The sequence below is a fragment of the Heterocephalus glaber genome, unplaced genomic scaffold, assembly GCF_053883595.1.
Source record: "Heterocephalus glaber isolate CG9 unplaced genomic scaffold, H.glaber_assembly_v1.0 deba00001687, whole genome shotgun sequence".
Classification (NCBI taxonomy): domain Eukaryota; kingdom Metazoa; phylum Chordata; class Mammalia; order Rodentia; family Bathyergidae; genus Heterocephalus; species Heterocephalus glaber.
Genome location: NW_028258412.1, coordinates 8,433,734 through 8,452,251, shown reverse-complemented (window position 1 = coordinate 8,452,251; position 18,518 = coordinate 8,433,734). Strand labels below are relative to the sequence as shown.

The following is an 18,518-nucleotide window of genomic DNA, read 5'->3' as shown; positions in this document are numbered from 1 at the left end:
AGCTCAGCCACACAGTGCCTGCCTGTCAAGTCCGAGGCCCTGAGTTCGATTCCCAGTACAAAAAAATTTTTAAAAAAGAAAGAATAACCAAATACAAAGTATAAACATCATTTTTGGGGTCCTGATTCAAACAACAAGAAAATAATTCTGAAATAATCAGGAAATTTTGTATATGGATCAAGTATTAAATTACCTAAATTAAGAAATCACTATTAAGATGTGTTACATACATTTACCAACTCTCCACAATGTAACCATTATATATTCCAAACATGTAATAACAAATTTTTTTAATTTTAAAAAGAAGTCACCAGGGGCCAGGGATTTAGCTCAGTGGTTCCGATGCCTGCCTCGCGAGCGCAAGGTCCCGAGTTCAATCCCTGGTACCAAAAAAAAAAAAAAAGAATGGGAAAACCTTGACAAATCTTTTTGTTTTGGTTTGGTTTTGGTTTGGTTTTTTTGGCACTGGGGATCAAACTCGGGACCTTGTGCTTGCCAGGCAGGCATCGGAACCACTGAGCTAAAACCCCAGCCCCTACACCTTGACAAATCTTAAAGCCAAAAGATCAGTATTAGGTCTGCAAGTTCTACTTATCCTATTCTATCTCTGATTATGTTTGAAATTTTTCATGATAAAAATTCAAACTATTAGTTAATATTGTTGTCTGAACTTTAAATATTTAGGAAAATAAAAGCACTAGCAACTGTTTCTTCAGCACTGTACCTAACTAGAGTAGAATGCTCATTTCAGATCCAACCCAACTCAGATATAAGGATAGATCTTTTGCAAAGTGCTGAGAATGGCCTGACCTCACCTTTGGTGCTGAATAGGGAAGGACAAGGAAGAAAACTGACCACAGCCAGTGATACTCCTTTTGACAGAGCAATGAGTACTGTATAAAGGCTGGAAAGGGGAATAGCTGGAGCTCCTCCTTATGTGATATCAAAAAATGCCACTTCTATCTCTGCCCTACAGTAACCCAGACAACTTTAGAAAGAGTGGAGGACTTTCAATCAGCCATGTTCATCTTCATCACCTCTTACATTTCAATAACACTTTATGATAAATTCGCTTGATCCTTTCCACCACCCAGCAAGTTAAACCAGGCAGGAATTATAGATCCCAGCTTATTTATGAAAGAGGGAGCTCTAAAGAGCTTATACCATTTGCTCCAGGTCACCTGCTAGAGAGCGACAGAACAGTTCAGAGGCTCAGCTTCTTCCAATTGTTCTCCTCAATAGTTTTCTTGCCAAAGTCCTATTTTCTTTCTTATACCTTATCATTCACATTTCTTTTCTTTTTTTTCCCACTTGCTTTAAATCAGGATGACAATAATTTTGGGGATAAAAAAGCATCTCAACAAAACCTTATAAGCAAGTTTTCTCTTCCCACCATCCTTTGGACTGTCAAGGAAGTATCTTAGAACTTGAGTGGTTTCCTGGATTTTGGGGAGGCTGGGGTTTTTTGTTGGTTGGTTGGTTGGTTGGTTGGTTGATTGGTTTTGTGGTTTGTTTATTTACTTTGTTTTGTTTTACTGTCATGAAGAACTAACTTGAACATTGCCTGGAAGAAAAAGTGAAGACGGAATACAAGGACTATGGACCAGTCAAGAGCTCTTCCCAGCTCTCAAAAGCACCCTAGTGGTCAGCCAATGCCTAAGAAATCTCAGCTCTGCAAGTTGGAGCCTGTAGGTCCAAGTTAGCAGAGACAGCACACTAAACTGCAGAGGGACAGCCCCAGTGGTTGGGTTTATAGAGAACAAATACCCCTCAAAGAGTTAGCAACTAAAGGCCCAGGGAAGTGATTCTCAGATAATACAAAGTGGCTCATGCAGTGATAAAAGGACAGCAAACTAAGAGACAGAGGCCGGGTTCTAGTCCTGATTTAGGATTTTGGGGAGTACTTTCCTCTCCCAAGGTTTTTATTTCCCTGTTGTTATAGCTTCAATGTCCCCTTCAAAATTCAAGTGGAAATTTAATACTCAAATTCATATGTTGATGGTATTTGGAGGTGGGGCCTTTGGGAGATAATTGGGGTTAGATAAAGGCATCATGGGACTGGCTTCTTTGTAAGAAGAGGAAGAGGGACCTGAGCTGATACTTGCTCTCTCTTGCCATGTGAGGCCTCCTTCTATGTCATGATATAGCAAGAAGGCTTCCACCAGATGCAAGCCCTTTGAACTTATTAGGTTTTCCAGCCTCTGGAAACACAAGCTAAATAAACTTCTATTCTTTATAAATTATCCAGTCTATGGTATTAAGCTATAGTAACATGAACCAGACTAAGACACTGTTCATAAAAGAAGTCTCAGAGGTCCTTCCTAGAGTTGGCACTTATTGTCCATGTTTAAAGGCATCATAAATATCACAAAGATTCAGATTTTTGACCTGACAGAGGACAAAGGCCCATGACTGCTTTAGGGTTGTGACCAGCCCTTAGGTATCCCTAAAATTGCCAAATAAAAATTGTATTTATTTATTGTACATAGCTTGATGTTTTGAAATATGTATGTATTGTAGAATGCCTCAGTTGAGCTAACTGACATATGCATTACCTTACATACTTTTTTGTGGTGAGAACAAATCTCTCAGCAATTTTCAAATTGCAATCCATTGGTAGTAACTGTAATCACTATGTTGTACAATAGACCTCTTGAACTAATTTCTCCTACTTATCTAAGATTTTCTACCTTTTAACCAAATTTCCCCAACCTACACTTTCACCCCAAGCTTTAGTAACTACAACTCTATTTCCTACTTATATAAATTCAACTTTTTTGAATACCATGTATGAGACCAGATGGTATTTGTGTCTTTTTGCATCTGTCTTATTCCACTTAATATAATGTCCTCCAGTTCATCCATGTTGTCACAAATAATAACTTTCTACTTTTTTAAAGTCTGAATAGTATTCCACTGTGAGTGTATCACATTTTCTTTATTCACTCAATTATAGGCCTTTAAGTTGATTCCATATCTTGACTATTGTGAATCATCTGCAATAAACACAGGAATGCAACTATTTCTTTGACATACTAACTTCATTTCTTTTGCATATATACCCAGTAGTGGGTTACTGTATCAGATGATATCCTAACTCCTTTTTAATTTTCTCCTAAAAACAGTTTTCCCTGAATCTTCATAAACCTATTATGTTTTCAGCCTGCACCACCAAGAACAAGAAATTCCACTGTACCACACTGACTCCTTGATGCATGAAAGGGGACTTTACCCTAAGGAGCAAGAAGGCTTAAAGGACCAAGTTCATAGTGATGCACAGAACTGCCTCTTGTTGGACCAACATGTGCTGGAGAAAGAGAGTGGGTGGCTTCTCAAACAGCCAGTGCCCAGCCCCCAGAGTAGTGTACCCACCGAGATCTTGGTAAAAATGTAGAGCAACAGGGACAGAACAGAAAGGTAGACTTGGATCCGCTTGCCTCCAAACCTCTTCCGCAGATACTCTGGCATTGTCACTACCTGTATGGGATGAAAGAGAGGTCACCAACAGTCAGAGTGACAGGGCCCAGAGCTGGCAGAAAAATTGGATATATCCTGATGTCAGAACCACAGAAGTGTGACCAAGGATTCATAACCTTTATTGATCTGGGAAGTCACAAAGTAACCCCCATGATCACTGATCTTCAGCCACCTGCTCATTCTAATCTCACATGCCCTAGCACTATAGGTGTAGCTGGATGTTATTCCAGTACGTAGAAGGTGCCCAGTAAACACATGCTTTTTAATGTACATATGACTGGACATAACTAAAAAGGTAGATTCTTGCCCTGGAGGAGGAGGGGACAGATGGATAGATAGATGATAGATAGATAGATAGATGATAGATAGATAATGATAGATAGATAGATAGATAGATAGATAGATAGATAGATAGATAGATAGATATTCTAGTGATAAATTCCTATACAGAGCACCTAGAGACATCAAGGAAATGGTAGCATCTTTCCAAGGCACCAAACAAGTTGGTCAGACTGAATGTGACTTCTGCTATGGTCTATACACAGGCAGTGCCAAGGACTGTAGTTGCAGGCCTGCTTAAACATTCTCCCAGTTTCTTTTTGCAAATTTCAACCATACTTCCTGTCTTGCTCCCTCCAGCCTGAGTCCATTGTCCTTATACACATGTCACCAGTAATCTGTGACCCTCCAAAAGATGTAGAATCTGCCTTATGCTTCTCCCATGCTGCTTTTAGTCCCCAATGTATAAATTTACAAATAGGAGGTCCTCATTATGTCTCATTGAACAGGTGATAGTAAAGTTACCCTATGTAAAACCTCAGAGAGACATAGTCATGAGAGCAATTGATAGCTGAGTACTAGCTGCATGCTGAGCAAACAAGAGCTGCTGAAGTACATAAATAAAGGGGCAGAGGCTGGAGATCATTGGTATGGCAAGAGCAAACTCATAGGAGTGCAGCACAAGGACACACCCAAAGTAATGGGATGAGATGCTTCAGAGGAATCTGAATAGTGTGAGATTTCTTAGGGGACCTTCTCAGAGGGATGAGTCATGAGCCTGGACTGAAAAGAATCAGGGGAATTATTTAATTCCCCTGTATGCAGTCAGAAACTATTTTACAACATAGGAGTGAAAGGCAACTCACAGGTCCCTGTCATTTATCCCATAAAGTTTCCTCTAACTTCCAGAATGATCAAGCCCATATTTGTATTTACCAGTGAGAAATGGAATAACAGAGCAGATACTTACCCCAGCTTTAATGTAAATAGGGACAAACAGCCAACCCAGCACAACCACCAAAACCAGTGCCTGAAATCAAAACAAGAGATAGATTTAAATCAGGAGAAACTTTAGCCCAGAAAATCACCCAATACTTTTTTGTGGTGGTTGCTGTCACTCTGTTGTTCCCAACTACCTAAGTGGGAATTAGAGATTAAAGGAAGTTTTTACTGCCCAAATGGCCTAGCCCATGAGTGTCGAAGCAATGCTGCATAATTTTAGGGAAAAATCATTCGATTAGACCTAGTTCTCCTGCCTACAGGCCAGCTATGGCATTTTGAGACATAATTCCATTTTGGCCCCTGGTCACAACTGAGACCTCAATGATCCGGTGATGCTGTGATGCTCCAGGACAAGATTACACCAGCTAAAGACATCCTGAGAGGAACAAAATCTTCATCTACTCAGTTCTTCATTGTTCTTGGATTGTTACACGTTGTTTATGCTGGATGTACTGAACTCTCTGCAAGTCATTTGTTACATTTGTTTCTCCCGATGTACTGAGTACTGAATAAAAGGTGTGGTAAACTGGGGGCTTTCGTCTTTGCTGCCCAGAGCAGCACTGATCAGACCCAAAGCTCAGCTTCTTCTCAAAGTCTCATTTTTTCTACCTTTCCTGTATAATAAATTAATTCGCCTTGTGCTGCCCTGGCTCGAAGGAGACTAGGACTTACTGCCAAGTTCTTAGTAACGTCCCCTTTCCCTGTTCCCTACACGAGTCTGCTCACTAACATCACAACCCTGGGGCCCCAGCCAGAGCTATGAGTTTTCCTTTGCATCTTCCCTGATTTACAAGGAGTAAAATATCATTTTGAGAATAATAATAATAACAGCAATAACATGGTTAGGAGAGTACTAAGGCCTTGTCTGTTTAATACCAAGGGGGAGGAAAAAAAATATTATTACCATGTCAGTGGATCTGTCATGCATTGGAGGCTTAGTCTTTAATGTAATGGGAGATAGTGAGACCTTTAGGAGGTGGGGAATAATGGGAAGTCCTTGAGCCCTTGAGGCTACTGCTCAGGGAAGAGATTAAGGTAGTTCAGTGAAACCCTTGGGTCATTCGGAGCAAAGGTTGTTATAAAATCCTGAGCCATGGAGGGAGGGAGAGCAGCATAAAGGGTAACGAGGAGGGAAAAGAGATTAAAGGGGGGTGAAATGCTGTGTACATGCACCAAGTCCCTACCAGCATTTGTGATCCCACCACTAGTGAGGCTGAGGCAGGAGGACTGCCATGAGTTTGAGGCCAACCTGGGCTACATAGTGAGTTTAAGGCCAGCCTGAACTACATAGTGAGACCCTGTCTCAAAAAACACACACAAAAAAAGAATTAAGATGTATTATGTACATGAACAAATTTCCCATGATGAATGTGATCATTATGTTCTGCAAACATGTACTAATTTAAATTGTTTTTTGCAGCCTGAGCCCGGCCTCACCCATCTTTTCTGGCTTTTCCTGTTTGGGGCAATGTGATCTCTTCCTCTCACACATGCTCCTGCCATTGCTATCTGCCAGGAGGTGATACAGCCAAGAGGGGCTCACAATAGACCTCACCATGCTATTTGGACTTATAGCCTCCAAAACTATGAGCTAAATAGCCTGCTTTCTTTATAAAGTTAGCTTGCCTCAGGTATATCATTACAGTAACAAAAAACAAACTAGTAAAAACTCTTCCACCCCTAAGACACAGTGGTGCTTATGTTACTCACGTTCCATTCAAAGCCTCCAGTAGCAATGCCTGCAGCTGCTCCTGTCCCAGCTAGCCCCACAAAATGACCACTTCCAATGTTACTGGCGAAGAGAGAGGCTCCAATCTGGAAACAGAAGGATGAAGTCAGGTGATGACTCTATACTTGACCAGGACACTCAGGTTAGGGCAAAGCAAGAAAGACAGGTTAGCCAGAATAAGGACAGGAGAGAGGAGAGCCCAGCTGGGAACGTGACTAATCAAAAATCAAATCATCCGTGGGTCTTTTGTGAGGCCAATGTCAAATAGTGAAAAAGATATGAAAGCCCTATAGCCTACTAGGACTCCCCTAAGGCTGTCTACTCGGAGGCAGGGCCTGTGCCGTTAACCTCCATATCCTCAGCATGCCTGGTAGCTTAAGGCCTTGTCCTATAGGGGCTTTTAATAAATATAATCAATATTTTTAAACAAATCATTTAAAAGAAGCCTCTGAGGCTCTATCACCTTGTCAAATAAAGGGGGCATGAAACTGATAATTTCTGAGTAATTTCTAGCTGTTAAATTATGTGATTCCTTGTACTCCTTAGTAACAAGAGATGATAATAAGAATAGTTCTTTTAATCCATACACCATGTTTCCCTGAAAATAAGCCCGTACCAGAAAATAAACATCAGCTGTAATTAATAGCTGGTCATTACCATGGTGATGGCAAGTGTGGTGCAGAAGATTATAACTTACTGTTCTCTTGCTTGGTGGCTAATCTATAACAGCAGGTAAAGGAAAGATAGGCCAACTGGGGCTAGTGTTTTTTACTTCTAGTTAGGTCTTATTTTTGAGAAAACACTAGCATTTGTTTTTACAAAGGACCTAGAGATTGTACAGAAATATGTACAAAACACTGCATTTTTCAAGGATATACATACTTCTAAATACATGTTAAAAGACACAGTGGAAGGTCATAGATTAAATAACCAAGAGTAGAAGCCCAGAAAGGGAAAGGAGAATGGTACTAAGAGTCAGAAGAAAATATCCAATGAAATAAGAGGGGACCTCACATTGGCCAATTGTATACTGTGCCAACAACTCAATTACATCTGAGGTCCAAAAGAACTCCAGAGAGTTCGAGTCCTCCTATATCCAGGAGGAGAAACTACAACAGCATTTGATAAGTGAGAAACAAGTACAGATGCTCCTCAACTTCCAATATGGTTGTGCCCCCATAAATGCATAGTTAACACAAAATATCATAAATCAAAAATGCATTAATACCCCTAACATACTGAGCACCATATCTCAGCCTACCTAACTTAAAAGTGCTCAGAGCACTTACATTAGCCTACAGTTGGAAAAAATCACGTAACATAAAGCTCATTTTATAGTAAAGTATTAAATATATCATATAATTTATTGAATACCACACTGAAAGTGAAAACAAAATGATTGCATCAATAAGCTTTCATGCCATCATAAGGTTAAAATATTGTTAAGTTGAATCCTACTAGGCTGGGGGCCATTTGTATAATTATTTTACTTTTTGCTAAGCAGATGGTATGAGGCTTTTTTTTTTAATTGTTCCTAGATGGTCCAAATCTGAAACAAAATATATATTTACCAAAAGACAAATTACTCCAAGAAATTTTCCTAACTATATCAGCTGCTCTCCCAAATATAAGGCATGTGGTGCTCAGTATCAAATGCCAAGTCAAAGCAGAGAGAGATCCCTGAAGGCCCAATCAAAAAGAGGTCTAGGGCTCGGGAGTTAGCTCAGTGGTTCCACTGCCTGCCTCACAAGCGGAAGGTCCCAAGTTCGATCCCTGGTACCAAAAAAAAAAAAGAGGTCTAGGAATGATGAAAAGGAGACGGTGGTGTAAGTGCATTCAATCATTCACACAATTAATATTAACTTGGTACTCTATCTACTAAAAGTGTCAAATAGCATCCTAGATATGGGAGATTCAGCTATGAATAACACAGACAAAATCTCTACTTACAGGAAGCTTATATTGAAGTGCAGTAAACATAAATAAACAACCACAAAAAGGAAGACCAGAGAGGGATAAGTGCTGTGAAGAGAATAAAACAAAGAGGTTATAATACAGTTTTTAGGTGAAAGAGTCAGATAAGGTCTCTTGGTAGAGGTGACCTTTAAATTGAGATCTAAATGATACAAGTCACCCATGAATGTCAGACCAAAAATATTTCAACAGAGCAAAGATCCCACTTCCCCAAATGGGAAAAGCATCCATGGTTGAGAAGCAGAAAGGCCAAGGTGGCTGGAGTATGGCAGGCAAGGAGGAGGACAGTGTGAGGAGAGGCTGAAAAGTCAGGAGGAGCTGTGTCAGGGAAATGATCGTAAGCCAGGATAGGAAGAGTAGATTTTATTCTCAGGGTGATGGGAGGCCATTAAGGGTTTTCAGCAGAGAGGAATAGGATCTAATTTGCTGTTAACTGTTGCTCTAAATTGTTCAGAAAGTGAACTGTTGGGGCAGAAAATAAAACAGAGAAACCAAGTGGGAGCTATCTCCACAGCCAGGTAAGACAGGACAGTGGCTTGGTTTAGGGTGGTAGTAGGTGAGACAAAGGCAAGTGTAGATATTGGAGGTAAGTTTTTCAAACAAGATAGACAAGATTTGTTGATGGATTTAATGAGGGAAATAAGACAGAGGGTAATCAAGGATAACTCCTAGATTTGGGACTTGAGTAGCTGGGTGGATGCCATTCATTAAGAAGAGGAAACCGGAAAAAACAGGTTGTTTACAGACTTACTTCTTTCTGTTCAAAGTCTGATGGAGCTAACAGTCCACTTTTAATCAAAACGTCCCTAAAATTGTCTAAATCTGAAACTAAATATTTACTTCCTAAAATACAGATTACTCAAAAAAGCTGTCTTAACTCTACCAGCCGACCTGTCCTAAGCCATTAGCTTCTCCCTCATCACCTCATTTGACAAATTATTAAGCCTAATGCTGTATTATTAAGGACATAATTATCAAAAATGATTAACTGAATTAGGTTAATCTTAAATTTAAGAAATCCTCTCCACTATCCCTTTCCTAAAGGGGGACACTGGACTTTAAGACATATCAGGCAGTCCTGAGGCCCTCCCCCACCACCTGAGAAGGGGATGGAATGGGGTCAGCAAAGTTTTGGGGATATTAGATTCATTTGTCAGGGTTACCACCTCGGCCTCATTCTGGACTTCTTCCCTTTACCCCCTGACCTCCATTCAATCATTTATCAAAACCCTCACTCTGCTTTCACAGTACCATTGGCATCTAGCACTTTCTATATCACCCTTGGCTGCCTATCATTATCTCTCAACAGGACTATGAAACATTCTTTTACTTGACCTCAAGTTTCTTTCTCCTATCAGTCACTCCCACACACTTACATATCTACCTCCGCAAAGTGCAACTTTACAACTTTAATCATGTCATTACTCCATTCAGAGATCTTCCTGGATCTCGTCCCTCATGGGCCTGCTAAGCAGTCTTCCTGACAGCTCAAGGCTTCAAGATATAGTCCTAGAAAATTGACAAGATTTCAGAGCAAAGCTTCCTCCAGTACAAAGGCAGAATAAGCTTAAAATTTTCAACTGGAATGTTTCCTTGACCCCTTACCATCTGAGTGCTCACAACATCTGTGAGCCTTCCATCTTCTCTTACGACAGGGTTGTGCTGGAGTCAAACAAGATGATGAATCAGTAATGCCTGGAACTCAGATGGCCCTAACCAGTGGCCCTTCATCTCATGCCCTCCGAAAAGGACAATTCACCCTTAAAGACAATTCACAAGAGCTACAATGGACACTGTAATCATCTGAATTGAGTCCTTCCCACAAATTTCATATACTGAAGCCCTAAACTGCAATATGACTATATATGGAAATAAGGCCATTAAAAAAATAAAGTTAAATGAAGTCATAAGCATGAACCTTTACAATATCATAGTGTTAGTGCCTTATAAGAGGAAAAAGACATACCAGATCCCTCTCTCTTCTCTCTCTTCTCTCCCTCTTCTCTCTTTCTCTTTTCCTCCCCTCCATCCCTCAATCCCTCTCTCTATGCATGCACACAGAGAAGAGGTCATATGAGGACACACCAGGAAGACAGCTCTCTACAAGCAAGGAAGAGAGGCCTCACTAGAAACCAGCGCTAACATAACCTTGATCTTGGACTTCAAACCAAAAGTCAGAGAAAATAATTTCTGTTAAACCACCCAACCTGTGGTATGTTATGGTGGCAGCCTGAGCTGACTAAGACAAAGACCATTGTTTTATGTCTTATGCCCCTCTGCCAGGTTTTCATGCTGCTTCTCCTCTCATTGAAGCTCATTAATGACACTGTCATGATTCTGATTTCCTAAACATTTTCTCTCCACTCCTCACCCACACTCCGCCCATTTTGAAATCATACTCCATTTAGAGAGTGGCCCTGTGACATGAATCATCATGTTCTTCTCTGTAATTTCCTCTCTCTTTCCTTCTGAATTCAGAATTTCAGACTTTATCTAAAATTCCTAACTTGACCTGGCTTCTAACTTCTTTTCAAGCCTTCTTTCTCATCCCCAAATAGGATTCAAAAAAGTACAAGTTATTCTACCACCATGTAAGAAGGATGAGGTCAGAACAAACCCAGTAGGATTAAATGGATGCACACTGAGGTGATACTCTTAAGTGAAATAAATAGGACACACATGTGTAAATACCAAATAGTTTCTCTAGTGTGAGAAACTGAAAGTGTAAATAAGGACTAAAAGGTATAATAGATAATGTGAAATTGGAAGAAAAGGGGCAAAGGGGAAGGGGAAGTGGGAAGGGTAGAGGAAAGAAAAAAAGGGAATGGAATTAATATGAAAAAATGAAAAAAAGAAAACCAAGTCTTTGTAAATAGGGAGGGATGGAGGGGTTGAAGGGAGGGCAGGGGAGGGGGAAAAAATAAGAACCAAGAGAGTATGTAAAGGTGCATATTTCCAATGATGAATGTCATTATATTGTACACCAAAAATGTACCAATAAAAGGATATACAAAAATAAACCAGTAGGATTGATGGCATGGTAATTGGGAAAATAATATCTTTATCACAAAAGGTAATAAAGAGTATGCCTCTTCTTTTGACTTAAGGGAATTCAGGATCACATTTGACTGCCTACCTGTCCTGTCTTACTAAGCTGGTAGAAAGGGAGACAGGGAGAGAAATTATAGACTCTCCTCCCAAAGTTTAATGGGTCCATAGACATCACTGCTTGACTCTTTTCTACAACACCTCCCAAGTGATGGTCAGTGTATACAAGCATACTTCTGTTGACAAAGAACTCCCTACTTACAAGGCAGCTGAATTGTTAAAAAGTTCTTTACCTTGAGCTGAGATCTACCCATGTCATAGTTTCACTCTCATGATACAGAACAAGTCAGATATCTCTTCCACAAGCTCTTCCACTGTCTAAGGACAGGGAGAGTACTCAACCCTCTGAATTATTCTTCAGTTTAAGCTTCCTCTTCTCATATGTCTGCTCCTCACTGGCCATAGACTTGAATATCATCAACCTTGTTGCTCTCTGATTCCCTCAGCTCCTTTCCTGTCCCCATACGGGCCTCAGACCCAAATAGATTGTTCCAGAAACAAGTGCCCAGAGTGAAGTAGGCTGCCCTTCTTGATTTCCCACTTGGTTTTAATATCTTCTACTGGTAGCTTCAAATCTTGTTTTAAAACTCCCGCTTATCTATGGGTTCTTAGGCAATAATAATGACCTGGGCCAGACCATCTAATTCTCATCACTACCAAAGGATCTGACTCTAAATTATTTGGATCATTTAACAAGAATAGCTCTCTTTTTATTGCAATTTAGATTCCAGATAAGATCAGTTTTGTTTGCCTTAGTACAGTGACACTACCACTTTTTTTTCATTTCAGTCTCTTCAGAGTTTGGCACAACCCTATATGGTTTTCTGTTATACTTTTCTAAGGGAAAGTTGCTTAAACCACAAAGGAAACATCTAGCTGAATATTTTCTCCCTACAAACTATTGATGTTAGAAGTCAGAAGATAGTGGGGGTTGCATCTAACTTTTGAAACAAAAGCAGACATCAATCTATTTAATGAGTGCTCCTCCAGGGCTTAGCTCAGCCCTCAAATGCGCTCTCAGAACCAGTGTTCCTCACAGAGTACTCTGTGAACCAAGAACATCAGTTTCATCTAGGACTTTATGAAAAATGCAAAGCCTCTGTTACCATCCAAACCTACTGAATCAGAGTAATAAGCTCTCCAGGTGACTTTTACACACAATAAAGCTTGAGAAGCCTGCCCTAGACTGTATTGAAAACCACTGGTTAAGCCATTTCCTACTTAACCTTGTTTTCAACTTTCTTTGGAAACAGAAGTACAATCCCTAGATTTATATACAATTAGAATGCTAAGACCTGGAGGAAAAAAAGTTTAGGGTGAAAGAGGCTCTCTCCAAAATCCACTACTTTATCTCCAGGGTTGTAAAGGTCTGTTACCATGATACTCACTCTTCCCAGTCTTATGTCAACATATATGCCCATGGACTTAAAGAAGCTTTGACCATCTTACCTCTAAAACTTTGGAACTGGCAGGCCCAGTCAACTAAAGATTTACAAGCTATCCCCATGTAGCAATAAAGTTATTGAGACATCTCAAATGGAAATCTATTGAAGTCACTCAAAGACTTTGTGGGAGATCCTTCCACCAACAATTTAACTTCTCAAGAGACAGATTATAAGAGTTGCTAAGGTACCAGGGATTTAGCTCAGTGGCACCAGACCTGCCTCTCAAGTGAAAGGTCCTGAATTCGATCCCTGGTACCAAAAAAAAAAAAAAAAAAAAGAGTTGCTAGATGGTGATCCCAACCACCAAAGACAAAGATTGTTGAACTGAGAATTCATCTGCCCCTCTGTCATGGCATGAAATTCCTAAGAGAAATTACAGGCACTGAAAACTTTTTGCAATCTTGCCAGTCCTACTTTCTCCAACCCTAGAAGCCCGTTCGTGCTCTACCATGTCCTCTCTAGAGAAATCATATGAACTCAACCTCTTAGATGTATTCTGTCATTGTATATGCTACCCACCCATTAAGCATGTAGTAGCCATCTTGGCTATCAAATTGCCTGTTATGATATCTCAGGGCTTATGTTCAAATAACACTCATTTTTACGTACTAATGGCCCCAAAGTGTAAGAGTAGTGATGCTGGTGCACGCCCTGCCCAGGTCCGGAGTCGCGCGGAAGACGCCAAATCAGCCCTCGCCCCAGCAACAATCCACTGGACCCGCCACCCCCTGCTCCTCTGTACAGCCACCTGGTTCCACACTACAAAGACGCAGAGGACACCGGACCACCAGACTGGAAACAAAGTAAGCAGGTAAGTTTGTATTTGTTCTGGAAGATGTAAAGAGACATTAAAATGTCCTAAAATGCTGCTGAATACTAACTACAATTTTGTTTGGCATAACAGAAAATAGAAAATGGGTACCTTAATTCAGCTCATCTGATGTTAAAGCTGGTATTACCTTGGAAATTATTAAAGTCGACCTTTTTTTTGCAGATGAAAACAAATTATAGCCCAGAGGAAGAAAGTGATTCAAGTTTACTTGGGGGGGGGATTTAATCTTTATTTAGAGGACAGGGCAAAATGTGAAATTCCACATAGAAATAAGAAACCCCTTCCGAGGATAAGCTTCATACAGTATGTACAGTTTGGAACTGTTCAAGTGTAGTTTCATTGTACAAAGTGCTACAATAACAAACCAGATTTTAAAAAAAGAGTTCCTAGTAGTAAAACAGAAGACAAACTTATACCAAACATAGTACACAACAAAAACTTGATGCCTTCCTCAGCTACATAAGTTAAAGGTACCAGAAGCCCCATCCTGAACTTGTAAGGTATAGCCTTCAGAGGTAGTTTCTGGCACAACATTTTGATCTTCTTCTCCCTCTACTGAGAAATACTTCTCAATCAAGTTTAATGAGGCCTTGTACACAGACTCATTTTCATGGTTCTGTAGAGCTTCAATTTTGTCCAAGCCGCCATGTTCTTCAATCATTATACTAAGCTTCTCAGTTTCACCTAGTTTCTCAGCAGCCTGGAAGGTATTTGAAATGGCATCCAGAATAACCAGGATAATTTTTGTATCTTTCACAGTTAAGAGGTTCACCAGTTGTTCTATTATACCACAGTGAACGAGATAGACAATCCATTCAACTGTCCCACAACTTGTGTAGTTGGTCACAGCCCACACAGCTTCCTTTTGTGTCTTAAAGTTTGCCTTAGAGAGGACACTGACGATGAATGGGACTAATCCAGGATTTACAACTTGCTGTATCTGGTCCTGACGGCCAGCTGTGATGTTTGACGTTGTCCACGTAGCTTCCTTCTGAATATTAGGTTTAGGGTGGGTGAGCAGGTTGGGAAAGACAGCAGGTGTTCCTGCATCTATCACAACCTGAGTCTGTTCATCTGTTCCAGTGACAATATTCCCTATGGCTCTTAGCTCAGGAGTCATAATTGGCAATTCATTTGATCCTACAGGCTTCACCAGATGACGCCCATTTTTACAACCATTTCAGTGCATTCATTTGGACCATCCATAAGGTAAGAAATAACCCAGCAGGTTTCTGCTAATACTTTCAGATCATTGTGATGCAGGAGATGAACCAAAGTAAGAAGAATTTGCTCAACAGCATCTAATGGGGGTGCAGGATTCTTGTTGTGGCAGAAGTTTGAAAGTGTCCAGGTAAGGTTATGTAAGTAACCACCTGCTAAAGATGACATATCAGGAACTGCAAGAAGAGCCAAGAGTGGGTCAGTTGCACCATATTTGATAACCAAGGGTCAGAAAACTGATCCATCACCTGCAATGTTTCCTAGAGCCCTTACAGCTTGTTCACTGATGTGAGCATAGGGAGATGTCAAGAAAGAAATGAGTGCTGGGATAGCACCTCCATCCACCACAGCCTGGGTTTGTTCTGATGACCCGGAAGCAATGTTAGTGAGTGCCCAAGCAGACTCAAACTGAATGGGACTAAATCACCTCTGCCCAAGAAGGACACAAATTTTGGAATCAAACCAGCCCGGATTATGTGGTCAAGGTGGGGATGTTTTTCCTGAGAAAGCAGTTTCCTGGCAGCTTGAGTAGCTTGGAGCTGGCTTTCCAGATTATTGCTATTTATGTCTTTGACAATGTCATCAACAATCCAATTCACAGTGCCCTGGTTTTTGTGGTTTTCCTGCAGTGGTGAAATAGCATCATCAGGAAATGAGCTGACATTCCTCCTTTTCGGCATCTGATCATCCTTCTTAGCTTTCCTTAGCTCCACATTAACTTCTATTCTTGGCCCCCTCATTTCTTTACTGTCTTTTCCCTTGTTCTTGAATCTGTTCAGGCGGGAAGCTGGTGAATTAGCTTTCTCATTGGTAGACATGGTTATGAGGCAAAGAGAGAAAGCTCTTCAAGTTTTCAGCACTATGGATGTAGTTTTAGTCAAAAGATAATCCTTTTATTTTTCACCCCCACAAAGGGATGAACTTCTTGGAGCAATCAGCTGTGGACAGAGTGCTCACAACAGATCCATCGCAGCTGAGCCCAGGAATGGTGTCTCAAGCTCACTTTTTTTATTTTCAGTAGTCAGGATTGAACACAGGGCCTTCACACATCCCCAGTCCTTTTTTTAAATTTTTAGACAGAGTCTCCCTAAGTTGCTAAGTTGCCCAAGCTGGGCTCAAACTTGCAATCTTCCTGCCTCAGCATCCCAGAGTGCTAGGATTATGGGCATGGGCCCCCATGCCTGGTTCCCACAAAGCAATTATATTTTTCTTTTCACACTCTATGGAAAGTAAGACAGGCTGTACACACACAGGACTACTAACCCAGAGGTCAAGAATTTCAAAAATTTAGAAAAGGTCACAAGTGTATAGTCCTAGCTTCACAATCAAGGGTTTTTAAAATAGATAATGGAAAAATGATACATATTTGAGGCCATAGGTATTTCAGTTACCCTGACTTGATCATTACATATTGTATACATATATTAAATATTACACTGTACTCTGTGTGTTCAATTATTCCATCTCAATTAAATATTATAGAAGATTTTAAAGTACTCTGTGTAAATGATAATACTTGAAAGCAAAATTAATAACATGGACCCCTTTGTGTAAATGATAATGCTTGAAAGCAAAATTAAATGATATAGACCCCTCTTTTTCCCACTCCTTCTAAGCACACTGGGAGCCTTCTGACCTGGTTCTAATCTTGGCTGTGCCATAACAAACTATACAATCTTGAACCAGTCTCTTTACTCCTTAAAGCTTCAGTTTCCTCCACTATAAGCTTAGGGATAAGAATTCTTTACCCTTCCCCAGAAGGATGTCAATAAGTTCAAATGAGATGACAAGTGTAAGAAACCTTTAGGAAAGTTTGTTCCACAAAGGCAAGAATATGCTGAAGAATATTGATAAATGTTTTTATGCACCCTATGTTTTTATGGAGGGCCCTGAACTTCCTTCAAGAGATAGAGTTGTCATTTTCTCTTCAAGGGAGCACAACAGCTCAAAAGGAAAATGCACTCAGCTAATTTCAGGAAGCTTGTTTCCTTGTTAATGGACCACATAATGCTCCAGAACTCTGGAGACAGCTCTCTGCTCCCTGCTTCTGTCCTTCCCTTTAAGTGACATCAGGAGATGCCAGGGCTTTCCCTCCATCTCCTCTCTAGGCTGTGCTGGACCTTTCTGTTGGAATACCCTCCCAACAGTGATTCTCAAATTTTAGCATACATCAAAATATAAGATACCCAGTTAAATCTGCATTTCAGATAAGTAATGAATAGTTTTTTAGTGTAAGTACATCCCATGGAATATTTGGGATGTGCTTACTACAAGTGTATTCTTTGTCTGAAATTTTAATTTAGCTGAACATCCTTTATTTTTATTTGCTAAGTCTGAAAACCTTAATAAGAATCACCTGGGAGACTTCTTAAAACCAATTTCTGGGTCCCATCTTCTTCTAATTCAGTAGGCTTAGGTTAGGGATATAAAAAATTGTGTTTCTAACAAAGACTCGCATTTTGCTGATATTGCTGGTCTGACTACCTCACTTTGAGAGACTCGCCCTTGGAGAATAAGAAAGAAAAAGAGAATCATTAATTTTTACAGTGCCTCTAAGTGCTAGAACATGTGGTTTATTCATATTATCTTACTTAATGCACACAAAAATTCTGTAAAATTGGTATTATTGTCATCTTTATTTTACAGATGAGGGCCAGGGATTTAGCTCAGTGGTTCCGTCGCCTGCCTCGCAAGCTCAAGGACCCGAGTTCGATCCCCGGTACCAAAAAAAAAAAAAGTTTAATCCTATTTTACAGATGAGACAATTAAGGAGCAGAAGAGTAGAGGGACTTGCGCAAGGTCCCCCAGCCAAAGGTAACTAAGTCCAGGGGGACTAGGGAGAGTCTCCAACACCCAAGTGACTTCTTTCTTCTCCCCGGATACTCTCTTCTAAACTTCCCTGGGCAGGGCACGGTGAGGTGAAATGCTCCTACCCACTCATCTCACTGTAAACTCAGGAACAGCATGTGCTCATCTGTATCATGATTTCTTTCCAGTTCCTTCCTCACCCTCTTAGGAAGTTTAATCTTGATCAGCATCTCTTTCCCCTTAGTAAGATGTATTTTCAACAGGTAAAGTTTATTTTTATGTCTTTATTAGTACATAAAAACATGTTATTAGTGAAATATATAATGAATACATTCATCTTGGGGAGTTAGTATATAGATGTATATACATATCTCATTTTAATCCTTTTATACTTCACCTTCCCCTCTCCTTCCCCCTTCTCCCTACATCCCTAGATCCATTACTCCTCTGCAAAAGGTCTACCTGCTTGTTTTCTATCATCTATCTTTTATTTTGCTCTTTAAACTATTTATATTTTGTGTTTCTCATATAAGAGAAACCATTGATATTTAACCTTCTTCAACAGGGGAAGTTTGGAAAGCTTTGACCCTTGCCATCTCTCAGGGTTTACAGTTCCTAGATTGGGACAGAAATAAAGCGGTGC

At 40.2% G+C, this 18,518-nt stretch overlaps 1 protein-coding gene and 1 pseudogene across 5 annotated transcripts in view; both read right to left on the bottom strand.

Moving 5' to 3' along the window:
- Positions 1 to 18,518, bottom strand: part of Slc5a1 (solute carrier family 5 member 1) — a 157,382-nt gene that overhangs the window by 35,972 nt on the left and 102,892 nt on the right. For all 5 annotated transcript variants that reach the window (XM_021257262.2, XM_021257261.2, XM_013071684.3 and 2 more), the window contains exons 3-5: positions 6,469 to 6,573; positions 4,727 to 4,786; positions 3,373 to 3,477 (exon numbers count right to left, since the gene is read on the bottom strand). In XM_021257262.2, coding sequence (XP_021112921.1) covers positions 3,373 to 3,477; positions 4,727 to 4,786; positions 6,469 to 6,573 — 270 coding nt within the window. The remainder of the gene's footprint in view (positions 1 to 3,372; positions 3,478 to 4,726; positions 4,787 to 6,468; positions 6,574 to 18,518) is intronic.
- Positions 14,159 to 16,030, bottom strand: LOC106009300 (importin subunit alpha-1 pseudogene; annotated as a pseudogene).